Source organism: Bos indicus, chromosome 18 (assembly GCF_029378745.1).
Source record: "Bos indicus isolate NIAB-ARS_2022 breed Sahiwal x Tharparkar chromosome 18, NIAB-ARS_B.indTharparkar_mat_pri_1.0, whole genome shotgun sequence".
In the NCBI taxonomy this organism is placed as follows: Eukaryota; Metazoa; Chordata; class Mammalia; order Artiodactyla; family Bovidae; genus Bos; species Bos indicus.
In genome coordinates this window covers 22,395,453-22,422,276 of record NC_091777.1, presented here as the reverse complement: position 1 = coordinate 22,422,276, position 26,824 = coordinate 22,395,453, and the positions used below count along the sequence as shown (strand labels likewise).

At 39.1% G+C, this 26,824-nt stretch overlaps 1 protein-coding gene across 4 annotated transcripts in view; it reads right to left on the bottom strand.

The window, feature by feature from the left end:
- The window catches only part of RBL2 (RB transcriptional corepressor like 2), a 48,791-nt gene that overhangs the window by 4,188 nt on the left and 17,779 nt on the right, over positions 1-26,824 (bottom strand). For 3 of the 4 annotated variants that reach the window (XM_019979224.2, XM_070770570.1, XM_019979226.2), the window contains 13 exons: positions 22,104-22,270; positions 19,879-19,988; positions 19,068-19,171; positions 17,716-17,853; positions 16,716-16,880; positions 15,799-15,910; positions 11,824-12,093; positions 11,354-11,634; positions 11,085-11,261; positions 5,102-5,173; positions 4,331-4,436; positions 3,284-3,489; positions 2,502-2,666 (listed from right to left, as the gene is read on the bottom strand). In XM_019979224.2, the coding sequence (XP_019834783.2) occupies positions 2,502-2,666; positions 3,284-3,489; positions 4,331-4,436; positions 5,102-5,173; positions 11,085-11,261; positions 11,354-11,634; positions 11,824-12,093; positions 15,799-15,910; positions 16,716-16,880; positions 17,716-17,853; positions 19,068-19,171; positions 19,879-19,988; positions 22,104-22,270 (2,073 nt within the window). The remainder of the gene's footprint in view (positions 1-2,501; positions 2,667-3,283; positions 3,490-4,330; positions 4,437-5,101; positions 5,174-11,084; positions 11,262-11,353; positions 11,635-11,823; positions 12,094-15,798; positions 15,911-16,715; positions 16,881-17,715; positions 17,854-19,067; positions 19,172-19,878; positions 19,989-22,103; positions 22,271-26,824) is intronic. The other variant, XM_070770571.1, reaches the window with a different exon arrangement.

Below are 26,824 nucleotides of genomic sequence, written 5' to 3'. Positions count from 1 at the left end.
ATACACACAGTTCAGTGTTAGATCAAAGAACCTCAAATGAGTTAAGCAGTTTACTTGAGGAGTTTGAACATCTTTATAAAGGAAAGAACTAGCAAATTTTACACCCTTCTGGTCTCACTTCTCAGCTAGCTGAGATGATGACCGGGAAAGAGGCAGAGTATTTCATTTTCTAACATGCTCCAGAGGTGATTTTGATATACACTTTAACAATGTAAAAGTTCACAAATCTGATTCTTTTTTACAAAAGTCACATAGCATCACGTTGCTATGCCATATGGAATCAACTTCATACATTTCCATTTTCCTTTTTTAAAAAAGTAACATGACTAGAGAGTATTATGTCCCCTTTTCCCCCAGTCTAGTGTTACTCATTTGTTTTTAGCAGCCATGGAGTTTCATAGGAGAAGTCTAAATTCTAAAATGCATTATACATCTTCCTCGGGAGAACTGAGGAAAGGCATTACTTTCTGCATTCTCTGGTTCACGTGAGGAACCTGGAGGGAGAAGAATACTGCCAGGGGGCTACAAAGACTGGATCTGTGTACAGGTGCCTTCAGCACCAAGTTTCCCCAGAGTCCCAAAAGTCAGCTGTACCTTATTTTCGGATGATTTTTTTTACCATGTGCCACTGATTTCATTGTCCATGCTTCCTAGTAGAAAGCATACTGAGCAGATTTACATGCATTTGTTGTAGGACATTTCAAGCATGGGAACGGAAAAGCGTGTATAGTGAACCTTCACATGGCCATCACCCAGTTCAGCGATGCTGGCCAGTCTTACTTGATCTGTGCCTTCATTCACTTCTCACCTCTCAGATGTTTCAAAGCAGATCCTAGATATTTAGTTTTTATTCTTAAATGAGGCTTAAAACCACCATGGTTTTCTATAATCAGTATATGCATCTTTCCCAAATTTTAACCATTTTAAGCAAGTTTTCCTCTTTCTCCTCTACTCCCTTACCTCCCTAAAAGTCTGCTCTGCACTTTCTGTCTCTAGTCTCCCACTTACTTGAATGTTCTTAAATTGTTAACTATACACTAATTGTATAAGTGGTATTTGTATACAAGTATATACAACATATTTCAAGTATAATTGTGTTCCTTACTATATACATAACAATATAGATTAATTACACATTAATACATAAAATTTATATACAGTACAGTGCTTTATACACCATAATTTATATAATATGTACATGACAGTTTAAAAATGAATACTTATTCCCCCCCAGATCATACAGAATACACCTTCTTGTCCTCACCCAGTCCCTAAGGACACTTACTGTTACCATTCATTCACCAAACAGATCAGGCTACTGTGTAGCTTTCTGCTCTTTTTTCTAGGAAGCACGCATTAGAAATTTAATAATGTTCATTAAGTGGGGTTTCAAAAAAATTAAACTGGTATACTGTTCAGTCCACATTATGTCTTACACCTTCTCTTATCAGTATATATGGATCACATCTCTAACTGCTACATAGTATGCTATGGTAATCTGTATCATAGTTTAATCCACTGTTAACAAGGCCTGAGTTCTAACTGGGGTATTTAGACCATTTGTATTTACTTGCTCTTTGTTTGCTGTCTTCTTCCTTTTTAGGCCTGCTTTTGAATTGAATAGTCCTACTCCAATTTATTTTTCTGTTTAACTTTTTAATTCATTTGGAACTTAATTTGGTATAGGATGAAAATCTACTAATAGGGAAACAGCATACTCTCCCCACCATCTATCTGTCATCCATCTCTCCATGGTATTGACATTGTGTTTTTTAGGAATCTGTATGTGTTTTTCCTGGGCCATTTGTTATCTGTGTGTGTTTTCTGAACAATCTTTATAAATATAATTATCACTTAAGGACCTTTAAGATCTAGCTGCCTCCTTAACAGTAAGTAACATATGATTCCCAGAGCTCTAGCCTTACTGCCTCAAGGACTTGTTTCCCTTTCTTGTCCACTTTATCCTGGATGCCCTTCCTTCCACACCTCAGCAACCTCCTAATTTTTCATCCGTTAAGGCTTGACTCAAGCTTCCCTACCCACTGCAGACTGAGGCAGATGCTACCACTTAAATCGGTGCTAATGTGCATATTGTTATAAAATGCCCATTTCTCCTCTTAGACTAAGAATTCAAAGGACAGAGACAATTCCTGTCCCAGAGATAGGCACCAAGTAATCCGTCAAGGAATCTGGATTTTCTTTCCCTAACAGAAATTTGGAATTTTAAAGTTTTACAAATGGGAAAAAAAAATAAAATTCCAGATTTATAGCAGAATGTTCAGATGCACAAATAGGAAAAGAGAGGAATGGAAATTTAAACCCCTTACCCTGTTTCCAACTTGAAAGTTCTCCCCTAAACCCTTGTTTCCTGCTGCTGTGGGACTACTGGTCGCCCTTCCTTCGCGGATCCCATCACCCGTGTGCGTGCTGAAGGGTTTCCCAACAACCCTTAGAATCCCAAGTGTGGGGCTGGTAAAGGCCAGGCTTTACATTAGGCTCACCTTTGAAGGGCTGTTGCTGAAGTAGTAGAAAATCTTTTCTCGAGGAGAAAGCATCGCTTCATTTTTATGCGGGGAAATGTAGACAGGATGGTTCTGAGACAACTGTATTCGGCGAGGAGAGCCTGTTCTTACAAATGGATAGGGAGAGAGTGGAGGAGCATCCATCTGTTTAAAAAAAACCAAAACATTCTACGGTAAACAAAATTCCTAACCAATTACTTTTTTGGGAAAATGGTTATTCTTGCTGAATCAGTGAAGAGGTATAATAAACTAAATGCTTTATGAATGGTAGATAGTGATGTATTTGTGGCAAAAATTAAAGAAAACCATACAATAGGAATCGGTTAAATGCTTTCTTTGTGCCACTGTTTTAACCATTTTTAATATATTATGTCATTTAATCCTCACAACAACCCTATAAGCAAAGGACTATTTCTATTCCCATTTTATATACAAGGAAATAATAGGCACAGAGAAAGTTAAATAATTTGCAAGGTCACCAGAGCTGGCAAGTTTTGGGTAATTTGAACTTAGGCAGTCCGTCTCATATGACTATACTTTGCAGGGAGTCCAAATGCAATGTTATTCATGTTTAACCCTTCACAACAGTAGAAGTTACGTTCATTAAGCAAATTATTTCTGTTAAAGACTTTCTCAGTTATATTTTACTTAACAAAATAATTATTTGTCAAACTAATTTACACAGAAGTAGCTCAAAAACACGTGATTTCTCATTCCTCACAAGTGAAAAAAAAGTATGAAATAATCCTCCTCAAACTTACTGCATTTGCCTGTGAGTACTTCATGGCAAACGTTTTCATCTGTCTGATATAGATGTTGTTGTAGAACTGGATGAGGTCCCCCCTCTCCTCCTCCTCCACGTCACTGTTGGCCCCCGTGAGGCGAGTCGGGGTAGGAGGGGCGCTGCTCGGCTGTGGGACTGGCAAGGTGCTGCTGGACCTCATGACAGGACTGGAGTCTCTGCTGGCTGTACCGGGTAGAACAGAAGGTGTTAAACAGGGAGACTGCTGGTGCAGGGTGCTTTTAAAAAGAAAATTCAGGAAGAGCATTTAACAAGCTCTCCTTGTTAAATGGCAGCAAATGGGCCCTCGCCACCGAGCAGCAAAGCACAGACAAGGTATTTAGTACTAACTCTGTGTGTGTGCGTGTCCAGTCGTGTCCGACTCTCTGCGAATCCATGGGATGTAGCCCACCAGGCTCCTCTGTTCATGGGATTATCCCAGCAAGAATACTTGAGTGGGTTGCCATGTTCCAGGGGATCTTCCCACCCCAAGGGTCGAACCCATATCTCCTGCTTTCCTGCATTGGCAGGTGGATTCTTTACCACTGAGCTACCTGGGAAGCCCCACTAACTACTATCATGCTATTAATGTAGCAAGGGCTTGATTAATTGACACCAAGTATTCATTAATTGTAGCAAGTATTCATTAATTGACACCAGTTTTCTAGGACCGAGCCCTGCATTAAGTGGTATAAACCAGCAATTAAGGATGGTATTTCCATAGCATGGTTTCTGTTGACATGCCACATTTTTTTGGAACTCAGGTCAACAAATGCCTGTCTTCTCTAACCTTTTCTAGTACCCCTAAAGAAAAATGTTTATGCACAATGTGTCTCAAAACCATGAAATAAAGGACAACTTTGCTACTAAATTTAGAATTTAGTTTATTGTTCCAACAAATCTTTTGTTGGAATAAACCGTTTTCACAGTTTCTACAACAGTAATTTTACTAATTCTTTAGTCCTAGACCTAAAAAATAAGAGGAGCTCCTAATTTAGTTGTATACATTCATAAAGATCCCACTTACTTCTGTCTTTGTTTAGTTCTGTCGGAGAATTCTGATGACTTCTGCTGTCACTGCTGCCAGAATTTCTTCTTCTCCTTTTCCCTTTTATCAAAACACTTCTATACACCTTTAAACAGAGCATGAGAAGGCAACAGAACAATATCTATTGAGCACATCCTAGACTATACAACTTTAACATGTTATTTCATTCTCACAGTTCCCTACAGTAGCTGTCCTACTCAGGGGAGGTTTGTAAATGCAGCCAAGGTTATGTATCAGGGCCTGTCAGGCTTCACCTTCCAAGTGCTGCCTACAATACTACAGAGCAGCAATAATCTCTAATTGTAAAATCAAGCCATCCTAAGTCAGATACAAAGATCTTACATACCTACCTATCTCTTCGAGACAAGTATATAGCATTAAGGTAAAATGGGTTTTAAACTTTCACTTACTGCTATTTTGGTTAAATGTGCAGCACTGTGTGTCCTAAACCAGACTGATTTCAAGGTGACATAGAATCCAAACAGCAGCTTCCTAATTTACACCTATCTTGTAATTATCTGAATTAAAAAGGAATCAAATATTTTACATCATTAACTTTGGGAGAAAAGAGAACTTAAACTAAACTTAAACTAATCAAGATGTGTGGCTGTCAATAATTAAATAAGATTAAAATAGAGTCCTATTTTTTATCCTGGAGAAGAGGGTACAGAATCACCTGTAGTTAATTGTTTTATATGCATCAAAAAGACTTTCATCTTTATTTTCAGCCCTGAGAGAAAATGTAGTTACCTGGCTCCGGGCCTGTGGCTGAGTCCTATAGCAACGCATAATATTCTGGAAGGACTTGTCTTCTTTTGTGACCTGGCAAAGAATAAGGGTACACGGAGAGTGAATTTGACTTCTAGCATAATATAGTATGAGATGGTCCATGAGCCTGCTCCCCAGTGACACTGGGGAAAAGCGTATTAAAAACAACCATTTCAAGTCTCTGGAAATGTCTCTAAAAAGCATACAACAAATGAAGAAATACATATTCAAGTAAATCTACTAATTCAGTAACAACAGAGGGAATACGTGGTATCTGAATCAAGACCTAGAATAAACCATAGTGACAGAAAATTCATTAGAGGAATGAAAAACTAGATTTAAACTGGCAAAGGAAAAGTTTAACAAACTTGAGATGGAATTGTTCACAGAACAGAGGACAGAATGAAGAAAAAAGTGCTTCAGAGAAATGGGGCATACCATTAAGCACATCAAGGTCATATAACGACAGTACCAGAGGAGTGCAGCAGAAGAAATATTCCAAGGCTGAAACCTTCCAAATTTATTTAAAAAACATTAAGTCTCAGTTCAGTTGCTCAGTCATGTCTGACTCTGTGCGAGCCCACGGACTGCAGCTCGCCAGGCCTCCCTGTCCATCACCAATTTCTGGAGTTTACTCAAACTCGTGTCCATTGAGTCAGTGATGCCATCCAACCATCTCATCCTCTGTCATCCCCTTCTCCCACCTTCAATCTTTTCCAGCATCAGGGTCTTTTCAAATGAGTCAGTTCTTCACATCAGGTGGCCAAAGTTTTGGGAGTATCAGCTTCAGCATCAGTCCTTCCATTGAATATTCAGGACTGATCTCCTTTAGGATGGACTGGTTGGATCTTGTAGTCCAAGGGACTTGCAAGAGTCTCCTCCAACACCACAGTCAAATGCATCAATTCTTTGGCGCTCAGCTTTCTTTACAGTCCAACTCTCCATGCATGACTACTGGAAAAACCATAGTCTTGACCAGACAGACCTTTGTTGGCAAAGTAATGTCTCTGCATTTTAATATGCTGTCTAGGTTGGTCATAACTTTACTTCCAAGGAGTAAGCGCCTTTTAATTTCATGGCTGCAGTCACCATCTGCAGTGATTGTGGAGCCCCCAAAAAACAGTCTGCCACTGTTTCCACTGTTTCCCCATCTATATGCCATGAAGTGCTGGGACCAGATGCCATGATCTTAGTTTTCTGATTGTTGAGTTTTAAGCCAACTTTTTCACTCTTTCATGCGGGGAGCTGCCCATGAGAATGGGGTCCTTTGTCTGAAGGACACAGCTCTGGGAGCTGCCTCAGTCCTTGAGGGTTTGCTTGCAAACATAGCTCTCTGTCCCGCCACCCCAGAGATTAGGCGATTCTTTACTGCAGACACCTGGAGTTCTGGACAAACTTCTCACGCACAGGGAAATGTTATCTAGTGTAAGAAATAATAACAGGGTGCCATTCCCATGCTCTCAAGATTTCTTGTGACTTTTTGTAAGATGTATAGGTCAACCAAGAAAAAATGTTAACTGTCTTGTCTTTCTCACGCTCTCCTGTATAAATATAAGATGCTGAATAAAGTCGTGGTCAGACCGCTTCCCTTTGTGGAGACGTGTCTGAACCTCTCGACCCCATCTTTGTTGTAGCATTCTTTTGCTGTAGTATTTTTTCTCAGCCACGCCGTGCACGTTCTCGGGACCTGATCGACTTTGCCGTCTGGCACGGGCACTTTCACTTTCATCAAGAGGCTCGTTAGTTCTTCTTCACTTTCTGCCATAAGGGTGGTGTCATCTGCATATCAGGTTATTGATATTTCTCCCGGCAATCTGGATTCCAGCTTGTGCTTCTTCCAGTCCAGCGTTTCTCATGATGTACTCTGCATATAAGTTAAATAAGCAGGGTGACAATATACAGCCTTGATGTACTCCTTTTCCTATTTGGAACCAGTCTGTTGTTCCATGTCCAGTTCTGTTTCTTCCTGACCTGCGTACAGATTTCTCAGGAGGCAGGTCAGGTGGTCTGGTATTCTTCCCATCTCTTGAAGAATTTTCTACAGTTTGTGGTGATCCACACAGTCACAGGCTTTGGCATAGTCAATAAAGCAGAAATAAATATTTTTCTGGAACTCTCTTCCTTTTTCGATGATCCAACAGACGTTGGCAATTTGATCTCTGGTTCCTCAGCCTTTCCTAAAACCAGCTTGAACATCTGGAAGTTCACGGTTCACGTACTGCTGAAGTCTGGCTTGGAGACTTTTGAGTATTACTAGTATGTGAGATGAGTGCAATTGTGCAGTAGTTTGAGCATTCTTTGGCCTTGCCTTTCTCTGGGATTGGAATGAAAACTGACCTTTTCCATTCCTGTGGCCACTGCTGAGTTTCCCAAATTTGCTGGCATATTGAGTGCAGCACTTTCACAACATCATCTTTTAGGATTTGGAATAGCTCAACTGGAATTCCATCATCTCCACTAGCTTTGTTTGTAGTGATGCTTCCTAAGGCCCACTTGACTTCACATTCCAGAATTTCTGGCTCTAGGTGAGTGATCATACCAAGATCTTTTTGGTACAGTTCTATGTATTCTTGCCACCTCTTCTTAATATCTTCTGCTTCTGTTAGGTCCATACCATTTCTGTCCTTTATTGAGCCCATCTTTGCATTAAATGTTCCCTTGATATCTCTTATTTTCTTGAAAAGATCTCTAGTTTTTCCCATTCTATTGTTTTCCTCTATTTCTTTGCACTGATCATTGATAAGGCTTTCTTATCTCTCCTTGCTATTCTTTGGAACTCTGCATTCAAATGGGTATATCTTTCCTTTTCTCCTTTGCTTTTTGCTTCTCTTCTTTTCACAGCTATTTGTAAGGCCTCCTCAGACAGCTATTTTGCTTTTTTGCATTTCTTTTTTCTTGGGGATGGTCTTGATCCCTGTCTCCTGTACAAGGTCACGAACCTCCATCCATAGTTCATCAGGCACTGTCTAAGATATTAAGAAGAGGTGGCAAGAATACATAGAATTGTTTTATACAATTAAAAAAATCAGTTAAGAAGAAATACACATTATGTATTCTTTCCAGTTACATAATTATTTTTACCACTGCTCTTTGTTTCTTCATGTGTAGTTGAATTACTGTGTGGGGTCACTTACTTTTAGCTTGAAGAACTTGCTTTAGTATTTTCATGTAAGATGGTTCAAGTTTTCTGTCTTTATGTTTAGCTGAGACTGTATTCATTTCACTTTCATTTACAAGAGATAATTTTGTTACATACTGGATTCTTAGATTTTACTTTGTACACTGTTTCATAGCTTCCATAGTTTCTAATGAGAAGTTATCTGTTACTTTATTAGAGTTTCCTAGTAAGCAAAAAGTTGCTTTTCTCTTGAGGCTTTCAAGATTCTCCCTTTCTTTGGCTTTCAACTCTTTTACTATGTGTCAGGTATGGAGCTCTTTGCATTTGTCCTACTTGGAATTTGTTAAAATTTATGGATATATTTCAGACTTAAATTGAAGAAAGTAGGGAAACCCACTAGACCATTCAGGGTATGACCTAAATCAAATCCCTTACCAGTATACAGTGGAAGTGAGAAATAGATTCAAGGGATTAGATATTGCCAATATATATGTGAAGAAATGTGATGTTATATCTCAATAAAGATGAGACCAAAAAAAGGCAGATAGGGCAAAAATAAAAATATAGAAAACCGTAAAGAAACCACTAGTAAAAAAAAGTTTAAAACTCAATACTGAAATGAAAACACCACATTACAAAGTATTTACTGAATGCACATGGAAATGAAAGCAGTGAAGGAGAGGATCTAAAAGACAGGAGACAAAAAAAGTAAAGTTCCAGACATAAATCCAGTTACAACAATGTTAGATGTGAATGTATTAACACAGAGGAAGAAATTGTCACATTACTTAAAAAAAGATCCAACTATATACCCCATATACAAAAAACACACTTTAGGTTAAGCAAACAGATTTAAAAGAAAAGGATGGACAGAAGACATATCATGCAAACAGCAACTCAAAAAAGCTGACTGGCTATACAAAGATCACACTATAAAACAGACTTTAAAACAAAAAAGTTACTCAAGATAAAGAGGGACATTTCATAATTATGAGGGGTCAATCCATTAGAAAGATCTAACAATTAAAAACATACATACACCTAATAACAGAGCATCAAAATACATGAAGTAAAACTGACAGAAATTAATAGAGAAATAGACAATTCAATAATATTTACAGAGTTCAATACCCCACTGGCAATAATGGATTGATCAACTAGACAGAAGATCAACAAAGAAAGACTTTAACACTATTAAGAAAAAAAAACAACTAAAAAACCTTACATCTATAGATGTAACAGATGTAACACCCAACAACGAATATATATTCTTCCCAAGTGCACACTGAACATTGTCCAGGATAGACCATATGCTAGGCTACAAAACTTCAATAAATTTAAAAGGATTAAAGTAACTAATACAAAGTGTGTTTTGGAACTACAGTGGATTGAAACTAGAAATTAACAGAAATTTGAGAAACTCACAAATACATGGAAATTAAACAACACACCTAGATAACCAGTAAGTCAAAAGACATTAGAGAATGCTTTGAAATAAAGACACAACATACCCTAATTTATGAGATACAGCTAAAGCAGTGCTTAGAGGGAAATCTACAGCTCTTAATGCCCATAGTAAGAAAAAAGAAAGATTACCTATCCATCCATCTTAAGACACTAAAAAAAAAAAAAGAGCAAACACAGCCTAGGGAATCCCTGGTGCTTCAGTGGTTGGACTTGGCAGTTTCACTGCCAAACGCCTGGGTTCAATCCCTGATCAGAGAACTAAGATCCCACAAGCCATGTGGCAGAGCCAGGAAAACGAACATAAATAAGCCTCCAGAAAGCTTGAGAAAACAAAAAGAACAAAAGCAAGCAGAAAGAAGGGAATAGTAAAGATTAGAGCATATAATAATAAACCAGAAAGTGGTTCTTTGACAAAACCAACAAAATTTTCAGCTAGACTGACCAAAAGTTTTAAAGAAGACTGGCAAATTACTACTGACAAAGAATAAAAAGAACTAAAAGGAATATTATAAACAATGGTGCCAACAAATTAGAAAGCCTGGAGAAAACAAATTCCTTGGAAGATACACACTACCAAAACTGATTCTGGAAGGAATAGACAGTCTGAATAGACGCGCAACCAGGAAAAAACTACCCACAAAGAAAAGCATGGGCCCGAAATGTTCATTAATCAGGAGGTAAAATATGGTTAAGATAACAATACTCCTCAAACTAATCTACAGATTCAACATCATCTCTATCTGAACCCCACCTGACTTCTTTATAACAAGAAGAATAGACAAGTTGATTCTAAAATTCACCAAGAATGTCAAGCAATTTAGACTAGCCAAACCTTGAAAAAGAAGAAAAAAATTAATCGATTTTAAAACTTTATTGGACCATTTGTTTTAAAATGCATAATGTTATGTGAGTTTCACCTCAGTAAATTATTTTATCTGTGGAACTGTAAAATGGTTCAGTGACTGGAAAACAGTCTGGCAGTTCCTCAAGCAGTTAAAAATGGAGTTTACCACATGACCCAGCAATATGCTCCAAGGTATATACAGAAGAGAAATGAAAAAATGTCCATGCAGAAACTTGTATACACGTGTTCATCAGCAGCATTATTTATAACAGCCCTAAAGTAAAAATAATCTAAATGTCCATCAACTGATGAATGGATAAACAAAATATATCTTCATACAATGGAATGTCATATTCTAAAACTGACTGTGGTGCTTGTCACACATATCTGTGAATACACTAAAATCCACTGAGCTGTATATTTTAAATGGGTGGATTATTGAGTATGTGAATTTTACCTTAGTATAAAGCTGTTAAAAGTGTTCTAAGAATGAGGAAGTAGCATCTTTTTCCTCTTATATTCCCAATGGTACTCACCTTTGCCATCACATAAATGGCACACATTAACAACTGGTCCAGATGTCTGTCCATCATAAGTTCAGGACACTGAATTATGGAGAATTCAAAGCAGGTCCAGATTTTTTTCCTCAGTTCATCTGAAATATCCAATTTAGCACAAAGATCCCGAAGGCGGACACCTGCTAAGTGATAAACCTAGTAGATAAACAAAAATATTATATCTCAAACTTTATCTAACCCTTGTATTTCCCAAGTTCTAGACCTGGTGAGGGTACGTGAAAAATTACCTTCCTAAAGAAAAGCGATAAAGAGCTTGTCTTCCTGGGTCTGATACTGCTGCTGGTTAAAGGTAGGCCTTGTTTCTGCTGTGGTCCACCAGGGGAAATCTGTTGAATGGCCACCTGACCAGGGACTTGCAAGGTTGTTCCTGTCACCTGTTGCGAGCTTAAGCTTCCAGCCAGGGCCTGAGCACTGAGGGGCTGGATGGAGCCGGTCACAGCTTGCGCCTGCCCCCCAACATTGACTTGGACTGGGAAGAACGTTATTCCTCCATTCTCATTGGCAATACCTAAAGTTTGTTTCAAAGAAAAAGCACAAAGAAAATGTTGTTAATACCAGATTCTCCGGGCAGAGGTTTCCCATTTTCCCCCTCCCAACCCCTTTCCCAGTCCGTGCTTGTCTCGTATCATCATTCCAGCCAAATCTCAAGTAATAAATGCCAGAGAAAGAATTCAATATCCAACTCTGCCTTCGTTACCTTGTACAGGAATGGTCACTGTTTGTCCATTGTTGGCTGTGACTGTGGCTGTTGCCATGGTGACCAAGGTCTGTCCAGGAACCGGTGTGACAGATACAGCCTCCCCAGCTACATTCTGCACGGGGACAGCATTGACTAGAGGCTGCGGGGGAGTGCGCCCGGGGGTCCCTCCATCAGTGGGGCTGTCATTCTCCACAAATAGCCGCCTCCTGGTAGAACTGGCTGTTGGGGAGCTGTACCTATCATACAGCGTGGTTGGAGATGATATGCCTAGGGTCAGAGAAAAGAAAAGATTGAAGCATTTAACTCAAGGAGACAGATCTGACTTCGATCCAAGGTATTATGCTCACAACTAAGTGTTTGAAATGTTATAACTGAAAAACAAAAATAACAGGCGTCACATCATAGCTAAATTCAATGAATGAAAATTCAACTGAATACTGCTACTGCTGCTGCTAAGTCGCTTCAGTCGTGTCCGACTCTGTGCGACCCCATAGATGGCAGCCCACCAGGCTCCCCCGTCCCTGGGATTCTCCAGGCAAGAACACTGGAGTGGGTTGCCATTTCCTTCTCCAATGCATGAAAGTGAAAAGTGAAAGTGAAGTCGCTCAGTTGTGTCTAACTCCTAGCGACCCCATGGACTGCAGCCCACCAGGCCCCTCCGTCCATGGGATTTTCCAGGCAAGAGTACTGGAGCGGGTTGCCATTGCCTTCTCCGAACTGAGTACTACTAAGAGCAAAATTTAAAGGAAGGATTTTTCTCTATTTGTCTCACACTGTTGTTTTTTTCACTACATCTTTTGCTAAATCAAACAAGACTTTTCCCTCCACTCCCATGAAGTCTGGATGATTTAGGGGCATTTTGAATAACTATTTTTCTACCATATTCAGTTTCTACCTAACACTCAGATAACACGATTTCACTGTAAAGCTACTACTTGATATGAAGACTTGATGGACTTGAAATTACTACAGTAACATTTGGGGCATTTACTCTCCATTTTATGCTTTTTCATCATTGTCATTTTTTACATGTAGAAAGTTACTAAAATATAATAATGTTATTCAGTAAGAATGGACATACATGTTTTAGACAAGGCAATGGCACCCCACTCCAGTACTCTTGCCTGGAAAATCCCATGGACAGAGAGAAGCCTGGTAGGCTGCAGTCCATGGGGTCACTAGAGTCGGACACGACTGAGTGACTTCCCTTTCACTTCTCACTTTCCTGCATTGGAGAAGGAAATGGCAACCCACTCCAGTGTTCTTGCCTGGAGAATCCCAGGGATGGGGGAGCCTGGTGGGCTGCCATCTATGGGGTCGCACAGAGTCGGACACGACTGAAGTGACTTAGCAGCAGCAGCAGCAACAAGCTTAGTTTACTATTCTTTAAACAACCTTACTGAGATATGATTCACATATATTTCACCCATTTAGATTGTACAGTTCAATGGTTTGGGGTATATTACATCACTTTTTTTTTAAGTTGTGATAAAATACATGTAATTTGGCATTTTATCCATTTTTAAGTATACAATCTAGTGGTATCACATTCACAGAGGGTTTTGCTGATAGCTCAGCTTGTAAAGAACCTGCCTGCAATGCAGGAGACCCCAGTTCGATTCCTGGGTTGGGAAGATTCACTGGAGAAGGGATAGGCTACCAACTCCAGGATTCTTGGACTTCCCTAGTGGCTCAGCTGGTAGAGAATCCGCCTGTGATGCGGGAGACCTTGGTTCGATCCCTGGGTTGGGAAGATTCCCTGGAGAAGGGTACAGCTGCCCACTCCAGTATTCTGACCTGGAGAATCACATGGACTGTATAGTCTATGGGGTTGCAAAGAGTTGGACACGACTAAGTGACTTTCACTTACTGTGCAGACCACCACTACCACCACCATCTTTCCCCAAAACTTTTTCAACATCCCAAACAGAAACTCTGTTAACCACTGTAGCTTCATCTATTGTTAAGTTTGAATCCACACCAATCTGAATTTTTGAGAAGCATCCCTTTCTCTTTTCCATGTCTAGCTGTAAAAACTGCACATGAGTGGGTTTTAAGTATTAAAATATATGTAGGGAGGACATAAGAGGATTGATAGGAGTATTTCTGACAGACTGTGGCTTAACATTTCAATTTCTTGATGATACAAAAGGAAACAAATTAACTAGATTTACATCTGGAACAAAGTTGCAGAGTTAAGAAGAATACATTAATTATGATCATTATCTCTGGATAAACAAAAAAAGTTCTATTGTATAGCACAGGGAACTATATTCAATATCCTGTGCTAAACTATAATAGAAAAGAATATGAAAAAAGAATATATATACATGTATAGTCACTTTGCTAGATAGCAGAAATTAACACAATATTGTAAATCAACTACACTTCAATAGTTTTTTGTGTTTCAAATTATGATCATTATCTTGTAAAATATTAAAAGACCTCATGAATATGGTAGAGAAGGCAATGGCAACCCACTTCAGTACTCTTGCCTGGAAAATCCCATGGATGGAGGAACCTGGTAGGCTGCAGTCCATGGGGTTGCTAAGAGTCAGACACGACTGAGCAACTTCACTTTGACTTTTCACTTTCATGCATTGGAGAAGGAAATGGCAACCCACTCCAGTGTTCTTGCCTAGAGAATCCCAGGGACGGGGGAGCCTGGTGGGCTCCGTCTATGGGGTTGCACAGAGTCCGACATGACTGAAGCGACTTAGCAGCAGCTTAGCAGCATGAATATGGAAGAGATATAAGTACAAAAAATGAAGTTTAAAGTGGATAACAAGCAGAAAAACTTAAGCCATTATGCCTCCTCTTTAAAAAACGAGGACATTTTCATACAGATGATTCATATCCATTGACTATACACTGACATAGAGTGATTTCTGATTTTAAAACTGATCTTCTATAGCCAGTGCTTATCAATTACATTAAAAATTTGATCTAGAAATAATATCTTTCTAATGGCATCTAACAATTTAGAACTCTCTGGATTTACAGAATTGCTTTTAAAAAAGAAGTTTTATCTGAAGTATGTGTTGCACTTGGCAACTGTTATAAAGAGCTGTCTAGAGTTGACTCATTGGAAAAGACTCTGATGCTGGGAGGGATTGGGGGCAGGAGGAGAAGGGGACGACAGAGGATGAGATGGCTGGATGGCATCACTGACTCGATGGACGTGAGTCTCAGTGAACTCCGGGACATGGTGCTGGACAGGGAGGCCTGGCGTGCTGCGATTCATGGGGTTGCAAAGAGTCGGACACAACTGAGCGACCGAACTGAACTGAAACTGTAACCAGATGAATAGCAAAAATTCCCTTTGCTGCACCTCAGGGCCAGCAATGCTGTGATGTTAACCAGGGTAGGTAGCACTGCTCAACTGACAAGAGTCAAAGCTAAACATGCCTGGGAATTCCCTGTGATCCGTGGTTGGGACTTGGAGATTTCACTGCCGGGGTCAATCCTTGGTCAGGGAACTAAGATCCCACAAGCAGCAAGGCATAGTCAGAAAAATGAAAAACCTGAACACACTCAGGCCATTCAGTCCTCTCAACTCACTGGCTCGTTTATACCTAATTCCATCATAGACTCCACCTTTAAGAAACCTTTTTCTGTTTCTTCTGATTTTAGAAGTAATACATATTCATCTTAAAAACTTCATAGAAATAATCTGGAATTCTATTACCCAACAATAATCATTTATGGTTTGGTTTTTCCATTTCAGCCCTTTTGTGTGTTTATAGGAAAAAATATACTTAAAAAATAGGAATCACATTAATATATAGCATTCTATGTATTTTAAAAAGATACTTATCATACATTTTCCTGTGCTCTTTAACTGATCCATGTGACACTATAATGCACGGATTATTTTCTTCTATATACAGAATATATACCCTACTAACTTCACTTGTAGTTTTGGATGGAATTTAAATCCCCAAAATACTTCCCTTAGTATTTTAAACTTACTTCTTCCAAGTCCTCCAGAATCAGCACGAACTTCACTCACCCTTCTGGGAGTCAGAGGGGAGCCAGCAATACAAATTTCATCTGCTCTTTCCAGGTTCTGAGGTGGCATGACCTATTAAGAAATGTTTACACAAAATACCATTATTCAAAAAAGTTTTTTTTTTTTTTAAACACCAAAAAATAATCTAAGGCAAAAGGAAATTATCTTGGCTCATCAGTTTTTCCACCTAAATAAAATCACCTATCTTTTTTACTTTCATACTGAAGTTAAAAAAAATTCTGGGACTTTCTTGGTGCTGCAGTGGATAGGAATCTGCCTGTCCATACAAGTGACATGAGTCGATCCCTGGTCCAGGAAGATCCCACATGCCCCCCAGCAATTACTGAAGCCCGTGCACCCTGGAGCCCGTGCTCTGCAACAAGAGAAGTCACCCAATGAGAAGCCTGCACACTGCAACTAGAGAGCAGCCCCTACTTGCAGCAACCAGAGAAAGCCCAAGGGCAGCAATGAAGACCCAGCACAGCCAAACAAAATAATAAGTAAATCTTTAAAAAAAAGTCTGGCAGGTTTAAAAAATTCAAACCTAGTAACTGGATACTAAATACAAATTAACTTTCATTACTCATTTGGAGAATTAGACAATCAACCATTTTAAAGTATAGAAACTTGACTAGGAAATCAAGACACAACACTGAATTCTTACTCTGTCACTAAACCTTGGGGCAGTCACTAATCATTTGACTCTTGTTTCCTCGTAGATACAGAGGTGACTGTACCAAATTACACCCAGCTGTTACCCTCCCACACTTACGAGCAAGATGCTAAGTTTAACTGTGGTCAGTGAAAGAGAATTATGAATAGGATAGACGTTGGTAGGCTTTTTGTCATAGAAAGATGTTAAGATCTTTTCACAAACCTCTTCGCATGTGGGAACTCTGTTTTCATTGTCTCTAATCCTGTCCCAGAGCGGAGACTCTGGTTTCCAGGCTAAATGATCCAAGATTTGTTCTTCAATCTGATTAAGGTGTTTTACCACCTCTCTACAAAGGCCATCTTCTGCTCTAATGAATACTTCTATCACCTGAAATGTTTAAAAATGTCTTGGTTTGTTTAGTAATAAATTTTAACAAGAAAATTATTCAAGTGGAAAAGCAAAATGGGCAAACATATTTCAATATTTTTTACATATGTATAGAAACAGAAGTCAATTAATGAAAAATTAAGGTTAAAGAATACTATTTCGAAACAGCTGCTCTTCATTTCATTACCTAAATAAATAATTATTTAAACTGCAGGTATGAACCATCTAAAATCTTTTGTACGGTAATACATTTCAAAAATCTTTAAATTAAAAAACATGCTGTGTCTATTGAGATTAAGAAACATGACTCAAAATGTGATATTTAAAAACTGAACAGTCTATGCCACTATAAAAATTCATTTTGACTACTGTACAAGAATTAGGATAAGTTTATATACTAAATCAGTATCAAGAGGGAAACCAAATCAGTGCTGTAACTGTGTGCCTCTATGTAACATGTGAAAAGTTCTTTTCTGAAATACACTTTCATTTAATTTTCATAAAATTAAAAAGGTTGCTATCATGATTAGCTAGTGATAATTTGCTACTTTTTATAAACTTTCTTACCTTATAAAAAGAAGTATTCTAAAAGACTATCAGATAAATGGAGGAACCATATGAAACTTTTATACAAAATAGGTCTATAAACATTAAAAGAATTTATATAGTTCTTAAGACTCTCCTATTCTTTGCTCCCCATTTAGAGTGGAAATTATTAAATATGTAGTTAAAAACAGAAGAAATGTACTTCCATATTAAAATGGATTAGATGACTAACAACAAAATGTTACTCTCTTCTACAATTTCCTCATCAGTATCAGATTTTCAAAAATACCTTGTAAAAATGATAAAGTGGCACATCGAATATTTCAGTAATAAATGGAAAATTCCCAGGAGGCTTATAAGAAAAAGTGACGACCTCAAGGCAGCACGCCAAGAGTGATCTGTGGAATGCATCTTGTTCCAGAATGCCCTATAAAAAAACAAAGCTTCAACATGTAGGAACATTTTTACACTCTTCTGTATGTCTCAAAATTTTAAAAATAGAAAAATTGTCCTAAAACAGCCTTTTAAACTTCTACAACCATATACTATTTTTATTGACGTTCAGTTGATTTACAATGTCACGTTAGTTTCAGCTGTACAGTGTAATGATTCAGTATTTTTGCAGATTATACTCTGGAAATAAGTTGTTATAAGACCATGGCTATAATTTGCTGTGCTATACAGAATATCCTTGTTGCTTATCTATTTTGTATATAGCAGTTAGTATAGTTAATCCCATATAGTTAATCGGAGAAGGCAATGGCACCCCACTCCAGTACTCTTGCCTGGAAAATCCCATGGACGGAGGAGCCTGGTGGACTGCCGTCTATGGGGTCGCAAAGAGTCGGACACGACTGAGGCGACTTAGCAGCAGCAGCATAGTTAATCCCATAGTCCTAATTTATCCGTTCCTACTTCCCTCTCCCCCTTGGTAACCACAAGTTTGTTTTCTGTACCAGTGAGTCTGTTTCTGTTTTGCATTTTTTAAGATTACATATGTAGGTGACATTATTTCACTTAGTGTTCTCTAGGTCCATCCACACCATGCAAATGGCAGAATTTCATTCTATTTTATGGTTAACATTCCATTGTATATGCAGCCATATTTTTATACAGAATAAAAGCAGTGTAGATAGTTATAAGGAGTCAGAACCATTATTTGTCAATTTTACAGTTTTCATTAAAATGTTATTTAAAGTTAATTTATTTTTAAATTATCTTTATTGAGGTCATTAAAAGCAAGCATTACTTCCACAATCTAGAAAAATTACCTTAGTCAAAGATCAATGGTTGAATATTTATGTTAAATTCCTATATAGTCAATACTCAATTTATTCTATACAAGGCTTGAATTAAAACTCCATGTTATTTAAAAACCTCAATTAAGGCTAAGTCTGAACGTGTTAACCTTGACTAAGGAGTCTCATTACCCACAGAATCTCTAAGTGATAACACACAGCCTGCTGCGATGAGAAACACTAAGTGGGCAACCGGAGATGAGAGGCTCAGAACACAAGTTTCCTTATCTTATTCTCTCAAAGTCATATATTATTTTTTCAATAGCGGCTGTTTTCTTGGTGGGTTGGGCTGAAAGGGAACTACAATTTATTGTGCTTCTCAGTACATTGGTTATTTACTCACAGATAAATCCATGTCTCCCAGTCTTTTTTGTTCCTGCTCAATAACAGATTCTAATACTTTATAGTAAAGCATCTCTGCAAAACGAAAATGTTTGCTGGCAATATCTGAATTAAAAAAAAAAAAAGTCACATGCAAAGAACGTAAGTATTGTGGAAAATGAGGGTCTATCCCATCTCCTACCCACAGAATACAATTTAAAAACCAACCCCAACACTTCATATATACGTATGTACTTCCCAGAGCTACTACTATTTCAACCGTCCCTAAGATTCGTTAACATTTTCTTCATGGTAACACTGAAATTTTTCTAAAATTGGAAATAAAATTTATACATAAAAACTGTAATAGCACTCCATCAAGATCACACTTTTTTCTTTTTTTTAATTCCAAATAGAGCAGCTCTATGCTAAGAGGTATGTAACTGGCTTGCTACTGCAGTCCTATTTGGTACTTATACTTCATGACATCAAACAACTCCAAGAACAAGCCTGGGCAGGTTAACAGCTATATCTTCTGTCCTTGTTCTTAATATTATGAGGAATCACTATAGTTCTATACTTAATATCCAGTCTACAAATGAAAATTAAAGATTTTTTAAGTGCCAGAAGTCCAACATAATAAAGATTATCAATCTAAAATTTCTCTCTTATTGAGATTAGCCCAGAAATCGGTTGGTTGACAGAAAAGTTGGATATCCGTATTGTGGCCCTCAGACTAGAGTCAATTTCTGACTCGGTTTCCAAGAAAGAAATCCACATATTAATAGTTAAATTTCAAAAATGAGAACAATATGGGTAATATTAAGCCTTGCCTTTAGCACAATTACTGCCATCCTCCTCTGACTGGAAATGCTGAGAATATATCTCATACATTTCTTTCAATCTGTTGGCAATAGCCTGGGTTGGATCTCTGGAACATGACCTAAAAAAAGAAGAAATTATCTGATTTAAGGGTCTTGCCAAGTCACAAAGTGATAAACTGTTTACAACTCTGGAATTTCAGAGTAATTTTAACCTGTAAATATCAAATACTTTGAGCAGAAACTATACACATCCCAATTAATCCAGGCAATCCCATACTTCCTTATCAAAGCTGTTAGTATTACCATTTGAATGAAAAATATTGATTCCATGGAGCAACTCTGACCAGTGCCCATTTGATGCATGTGACTGGCGCCCACCTACCCTACACATCTGCAATCACTCTTGACAAACAAAATTGCCCTCAACTCTTTACCCAGATAGCAGCACAACTCTTACTAAGGACTCCTGGAAGGAAACAGAATGAAGAGTTATGTAATCTATACTAAAACAAAGTCATATAAATCATTACTGGCATGCTACATTTTTTCCTCCGAAATGAAGTTTATTTCATTGATTTTTCTAGTTTTACTTGAAAGGCACTATATGTTCAATTCAGAAGCATAATATAAATGATCACCATGTGGGCTTTTGTAATAACTATGTTTTTATCTTGATCATAAACATATATAGTCACTGTAGAAATGCAGCAAGTTTAGAAAATTACAAAGGAAGTAAAAATCAATTATAGTCCTGATACTAATGGCTACTGAATATCGTATGTAAGCAGAATTTTATTTATGAATACACACAGAGGTTACAAAAACAGGACTCTTTTGTTCTACTTAGTATCTACTGGCAATATTTAACCCCACTAATGGTATTTAGGATTAAAGAAGCTGTTACACCTAGTTAGAGACTGCAAGGAGATCTGGAAGACACAGAGGTTGACAGCCTTCCAAAATGTATTTATAAAATGTTTCTGAATTCTAGGTAAACAAGATTCATCTGAGTAATATGACTTAGGAAGAGGTCATACAGAAAAAGCATAGTGGGTGTCAATCACAATCGAGTTTATGAATAAAGTAGACTTCATAAAAATGTACAGGAAAACTGATCAGCCTTGGTATTTAATATGTGTGGCTATGAGTGGAAAATTACTGTATGCTTATACAGGGCTTTCTTATACTATACTGCCAGAAATTAAATGGTCTCCCATAGGGGTCTATGTTATTAAATCATAAATGTTTAGGAATAGAAGCAGTCTTGGAGGTAATTTTGTCAAATAAATTTGCTAAAAATTATGCACAGGTAATGAAATTCAGTCTATTGTGTTTTTCACTAAAGTTCCCTGATATTCTTACTAGTATCAGACAGATCAAAGGAACTAAAGGCAGCTTATTTCCTTTCCAGGCTAAAGGTGTTTTATAGAACTTAGAAAAGTTACAGCGGTTTTACATTGGCTGTGAATCTAACTGGCTATCTTTTCAAATGTGACCCACCCTTCAGAAATTTGCTCAGATTCAATCCTCATTCTGAAGTTCTTTGACAGATGCCCATGTTTACTGATCCTTTTTTCCTTGAAATCTTAAGATAGAGTAACTGATAATAGATAGGTTAGTGTTTTATTCTATAGTATCTAGTGTTATTAGTTACTGTCTCCTGAACTATGTTTAAAAAAATCTGAGAGCTACGAACTGAACGTTGCAGTTGCTCCCCTCCCTACTCCCACCTCAATTTCATGTATTGAAATCTAATCCCCAAGGTTAATGTACAGAGGTGGGGAATTTGGGAGGTGATTAGGTCATGAGTGGGGCAGTCCTCATGAATGGGATTAGAGCCCCTATAAAGAAAACACAAGCGAGCTCCCTTCTTCCTTCTGCTACGTGAGGACACAGCAAAAACACAGCTGTCTACGAACCAGGCACTGACTGTTAGCATCTTGATCCTGGACTTCCAGCCTTTAAAACTGTTAGAAATTAATTTTTGTTGTTTCTAAGCCACTCAGTCTACCATATTCTGTATAGCAACCCAAATGGACTAAGATACTGAGAAAAAAGGATCATTTGCTATTCATACCTTTTCTGTCCTCTAAGGACTAACAACAGAACTGAGCATAACACTGATATAAAATTATCAATGGGTGAATTAAGGTACAAATGGCAAAATATTAAAATAAAGCACTGGAAGACAGTCAACAACCAAATCTTAGAGGGCAGGAAGGGCTCAGACTAACCTTAGGGTCTGTTCCAGTCTCTCACTCGGTGCATTCCTGAGGCCCGTGAGCATGGTGTGAAGGCGACTCAAGCTATGTGTAGCTGTAGAAACTGGAGTCACACAAGGGCTGCTGTCCTTAATGTACCTCACACCGGTAAGTGGTGTGGAGACTCTAAGTGCTTTAGACTAAAGAGGGGAAAGGAACACTAGTTTAGGTCAAAGAGACTGTCAATCACTTCATAAATGGGAATTCAAGCCAATCAGACTTTATCTTTACATTACTGATAAATATTAGTGATTCAAATGTCACCACTTCCTTGGAATTTAATTATAACACCATTAAGAGACATCACTATCCATGTGAAATTGTGTTAAAGGACAATCTATACTTTAGCCAACCAAGAAGTTTGACTCTTAAAAAATATTTACGGGAATTCCCCGGCAGTCCTGTGGTTAGGGCTCTGAACTTTCACTGCCAAGGGCCGGGGTTCAACCCCTGGTTGGGAACTAAGATCCCACAAGCCTCACCATGTGGCACAGACAAAAAAAGTTAATGTTTAAAATAAGGCATCAGTTCAGTTCAATCGCTCAGTCATGTCCAACTCTTTGCGACCCCATGAATCGCAGCACGCCAGGCCTCCCTGTCCATCACCAACTCCCGGAGTTCACTCAGACTCATGTCCATCGAGTCAGTGATGCCATCCAGCAATCTCATCCTCTGTCGTCCCCTTCTCCTGCCCCCAATCCCTCCCAGCATCAGAATCTTTTCCAGTGAGTCAACTCTTTGCATGAGGTGGCCAAAGTACTGGAGTTTCAGCTTTAGCATCATTCCTTCCGAAGAAATCCCAGGGCTGATCTCCTTTAGAATGGACTGGTTGGATCTTCCTGCAGTCCAAGAGACTCTCAAGAGTCTTCTCCAACACCACAGTTCAAAAGCATCAATTCTTTGGCACTCAGCTTTCTTCACAGTCCAATTCTCACATCCATACATGACCACAGGAAAAACCATAGCCTTGACTAGACGGACCTTTGCTGGCAAAGTAATGTCTCTGCTTTTGAATATGCTATCTAGGTTGGTCATAACTTTTCTTCCAAGGAGTAAGCATCTTTTAATTTCATGGCTGCAGTCACCATCTGCAGTGATTCCCTATTATTTTTCCTTCAAAACTTAACTTGAAAGCAAAAAGAAGCATGAAAATATTAAGGCTATCTCTGACAAACATAATTTCATAACTCGCATCTACTGTTATTTTCGTAATTATTCAAAGACTTACAAAAGAAAACTGAGAATTAAATCTGGCCCAAATGAAATCCATGATTTCACAAAAGCCCCTCTGAATAATCAAATCTTGCTTCAGAGAGGATAAAGCAAGCCTTCCTAGATGCAGAACACAACCTGATGTAGAAGAGCCTTTTTCAGTCTTCTTGCCCCTCCTTTAGTTTCTAGAATCTATCGTAGGCTTCCCCCCTAAAGCAGACAGACCTTCAGAGAAATAAGTTCAAATGAAATTCTTGAACACAAAGATGAAAAAGACACAACCTGACGCCAAAGAATTTAAGCATGAATACACAGTCTAATAAAATATCTTTTTCTGTATTTCCAACAAACTCTGAAAGGTTATGATAGCTTAAGAGCTTTTTTAATACTCAAGACAGACTATGTTTCCCTATGTAGAATGTACTTATTCCAGAGACAGCTGTAAAAACACCCACCAAAAATTTTACCTGGCAACAGAACTGTTCGAGTTCCACAACATACAGAAAAACACAGAAATCCACTATACAGAAATAAATCTATATGCTTCTCTGTAACTTAAGAGTAGAGCCAAGACTTCCACTCTGCTTCAAAGAAATTAATCCTATCGTTTTTTAGGTCAACAAGATGATCGAGATTGATTACACTCAGCAGATTTCTCTCGGTGCTTAACAGCTTTTTCCTGGCTCCGTCAGTTCGTCGTTGCCGCGCTTGGGGTCTTTGTTGCCGTGTGCAGGTTCTTCAGTTGCAGCACTGGGATCAGACCTGGGCCCCCTGCATTGGGAGCAGAGTCTTAACCACTGGGCCACCAGGGGAGTCCCTGAGCAGCTTCTCTTGCAGCCACCATCTTCCCTGTGTATGACCCGGAGCCTTTCTGGGAGGAGAAGCAACAGCAGCCAGCAGCATCCCACCCCCGTGCCTACACGCAGCAGCGCTTCCACAAAGGAAACGAGGTAAGACAACCACAAGCAACTTCCTGCCCACATCCTCAAGGTCGGCACAGGGCTGCTTGGTAGCCCCGTTTAAGTTCTTAGCTTAAAACTTCCTGTGCATTCTGATCAAGAAGCGTCTTTAACTCCTTAGACCTCTTTTATTGCCTGTCAACTCATACTACTAGGTAACCTCTCCTAATTCCGTAACTTTAAAAGCCGTCTGTGTCCTAATGACTCTATGTATATGTGTGTGAAGTCCTTTCATATGGGCTTCACAGGTGGCGCTAGAGGTAGAGAAGCCAATACAGGAGACATAAGAGATGCTGGTTTGATCCTTGGATCAGGAAGATCCCCTGGAGGAGGCATGGCAACTCACTCCAGTCTTCTTGCCTGGACAGAGGAGCCTGGCAAGCTACAGTCCGTGGGGTTGCAAAGAGTCAGACACGACTGAGCGCACACACACAGGAACGTATATACATAGCCTTTACATTTGCCGTGAACGCTAGTCTTACGTCTCTCTCTCTTTATTAAAGATGTATTCATCTTTTTTTTTAGCCACACTGGGTCACTGTTGCTGTGTGCAGGCCTTCTCTAGTTGCAGCACGTGGGGGCTGCTCTTTGTTGAGATGCTCAGCTTCTCATCTGGTGGCTTCTCTTGTTGCAAGCACAGGCTCTAGGTGTGCTGGCTCAGTGGTTGCAGCTCATGGGCTTAGTTGCTTAGTTCACAGCACGTGGAATCTTTCCAGGCCAGGGACTGAATCTGTGTCCCCTACATTGGCAGCTGGATTCGTAACCCCTGGACCACCAGGGAAGCCCTAGTCTTGTGTGTCTCTTAACTGCCTACTCAGCTCCTCTACTAGAATGTCTAAAAGACATCTCACATTGAACATGCTCATAACTGTAACTCTTGATTTTTACCCCCCTAGACTTGTTCTTTCTCCCCTCAGTAACTGTCAATAGTAAATAATTATGTAATGCCTACAAGCACTGAACACAACACCCGTCACAGACCTCATGAAGCTTTGACTCTAATGCAAGGAGACAGATGATAAATAGCCCATCTATCCTTCCTTCCCCTCTTCCTCCTTCTGTCTTTCTCTATCATCTTCAGATAAACAATTCTTCCTACCTACCTACCATCAGACAGTGATTAATACTAACACTAATCACAGAGTGAGAGGGAAAGGAAGTCTTGAGGTATGGGAGGATGCTGGTGGTTATTGTTTTATATGGTAGTCAGGTTATTAGAGATCTGGAGGAAGTGAACAAGTGAACCACATGAGTATCTCGAAGAAACACACTACAGGCCAAGGAAACAGCTTGCTCTGAGTTGGAAGTAGGCTTGGCATATCTGAAGGAAAAAGGAGGTTAATGTGACATGAGTGGAAACGTGAGGAAGAGGTGGTGAGAGATGAATTCAGAGAGGAAGTGGGGCTAGATCACTGATGACCTTCCAGACATCTGTAAGGACATTAGCTTTTATACCATGCACCCAACTGGAGTCCTCACTGTTTTCTTTCTTGCACACCCCAGATCCAAGCCATCAGTAAATTCTGTGGATGCTGTCTCCATAACAGAGCCTAAATACAACCATTTCTCTGATTCAAGACACCATGAATTATCACCAGAATCACTGCAATAGCCTCTTAATTCCTTACTCCCACCCCTGCCCCATCCCACCTCTTCACGAGCCCTTTTAAAAATGTAAACCAGATTCCATCAGTCACTGTTCTCTACAACACCTTCCTAACGGCTTTCCTCTCAAGCAGAGCAAACGTGAGCATCTTCCCATGGCTCTCACAGTCCTCTATGGTTGGCCTCTCCCCTTGGCCCACCCCCCTGCACTTCTCGGTCATTGTTTCTCTCACTCATTCAATTTCTCCCACACTGGTGTTCTCACTCACTGTTCCTCCAAAAAGCCAACCATGTCTGTACCTCGTGGCTTTGTGCTTGCTGTTGTCTTGGTTTCAGAAACATTTCCCAGCTGTTCCCGTAACTTCCTTCCTCACCTTCTTCAGGTCTGTGTTAATACTACCTCCTCAGAGACGCCTTTTCCAACCACCCTATCTACACCAGAAGCCCTAGGCCCACCCATTCTCTCTTCTCCTCAATACTTTGCTCTACCACTCGATTTTAGCTTTCTTCATTTATCATCATCTGATAACTATAAATTTACTTGTTTGGTTATCTCTTATCCATCTCCCCACATCAGAATACTAAACAGGATGTTCATAGCTGTTTTGTTCACTGGTGTAGTCCCAGTGTCTAGGATACAATCTGGTATATAGAATATCTTGAGAATATTTGCTGAATGAAAAAAGCAAACCAGCCTTGAGTCTGGTCTTACAGGTGAGTTACCCCCTTGGAATTAGCCACACTGCCTCTGGAAGTACCTGTCAGGAGTTGCTTATTTTCTATGAACACCACACAACAGAAGGGAAACTCTCAGTCTCCATCATCCTGCCTGAAATTACACATGATCCCAAAACTCAGTTTAAGAGAGTTTTCTTAAAGGCTATAGATTCTCAGTTTCCCTAGTGTCTTAGATGAAGG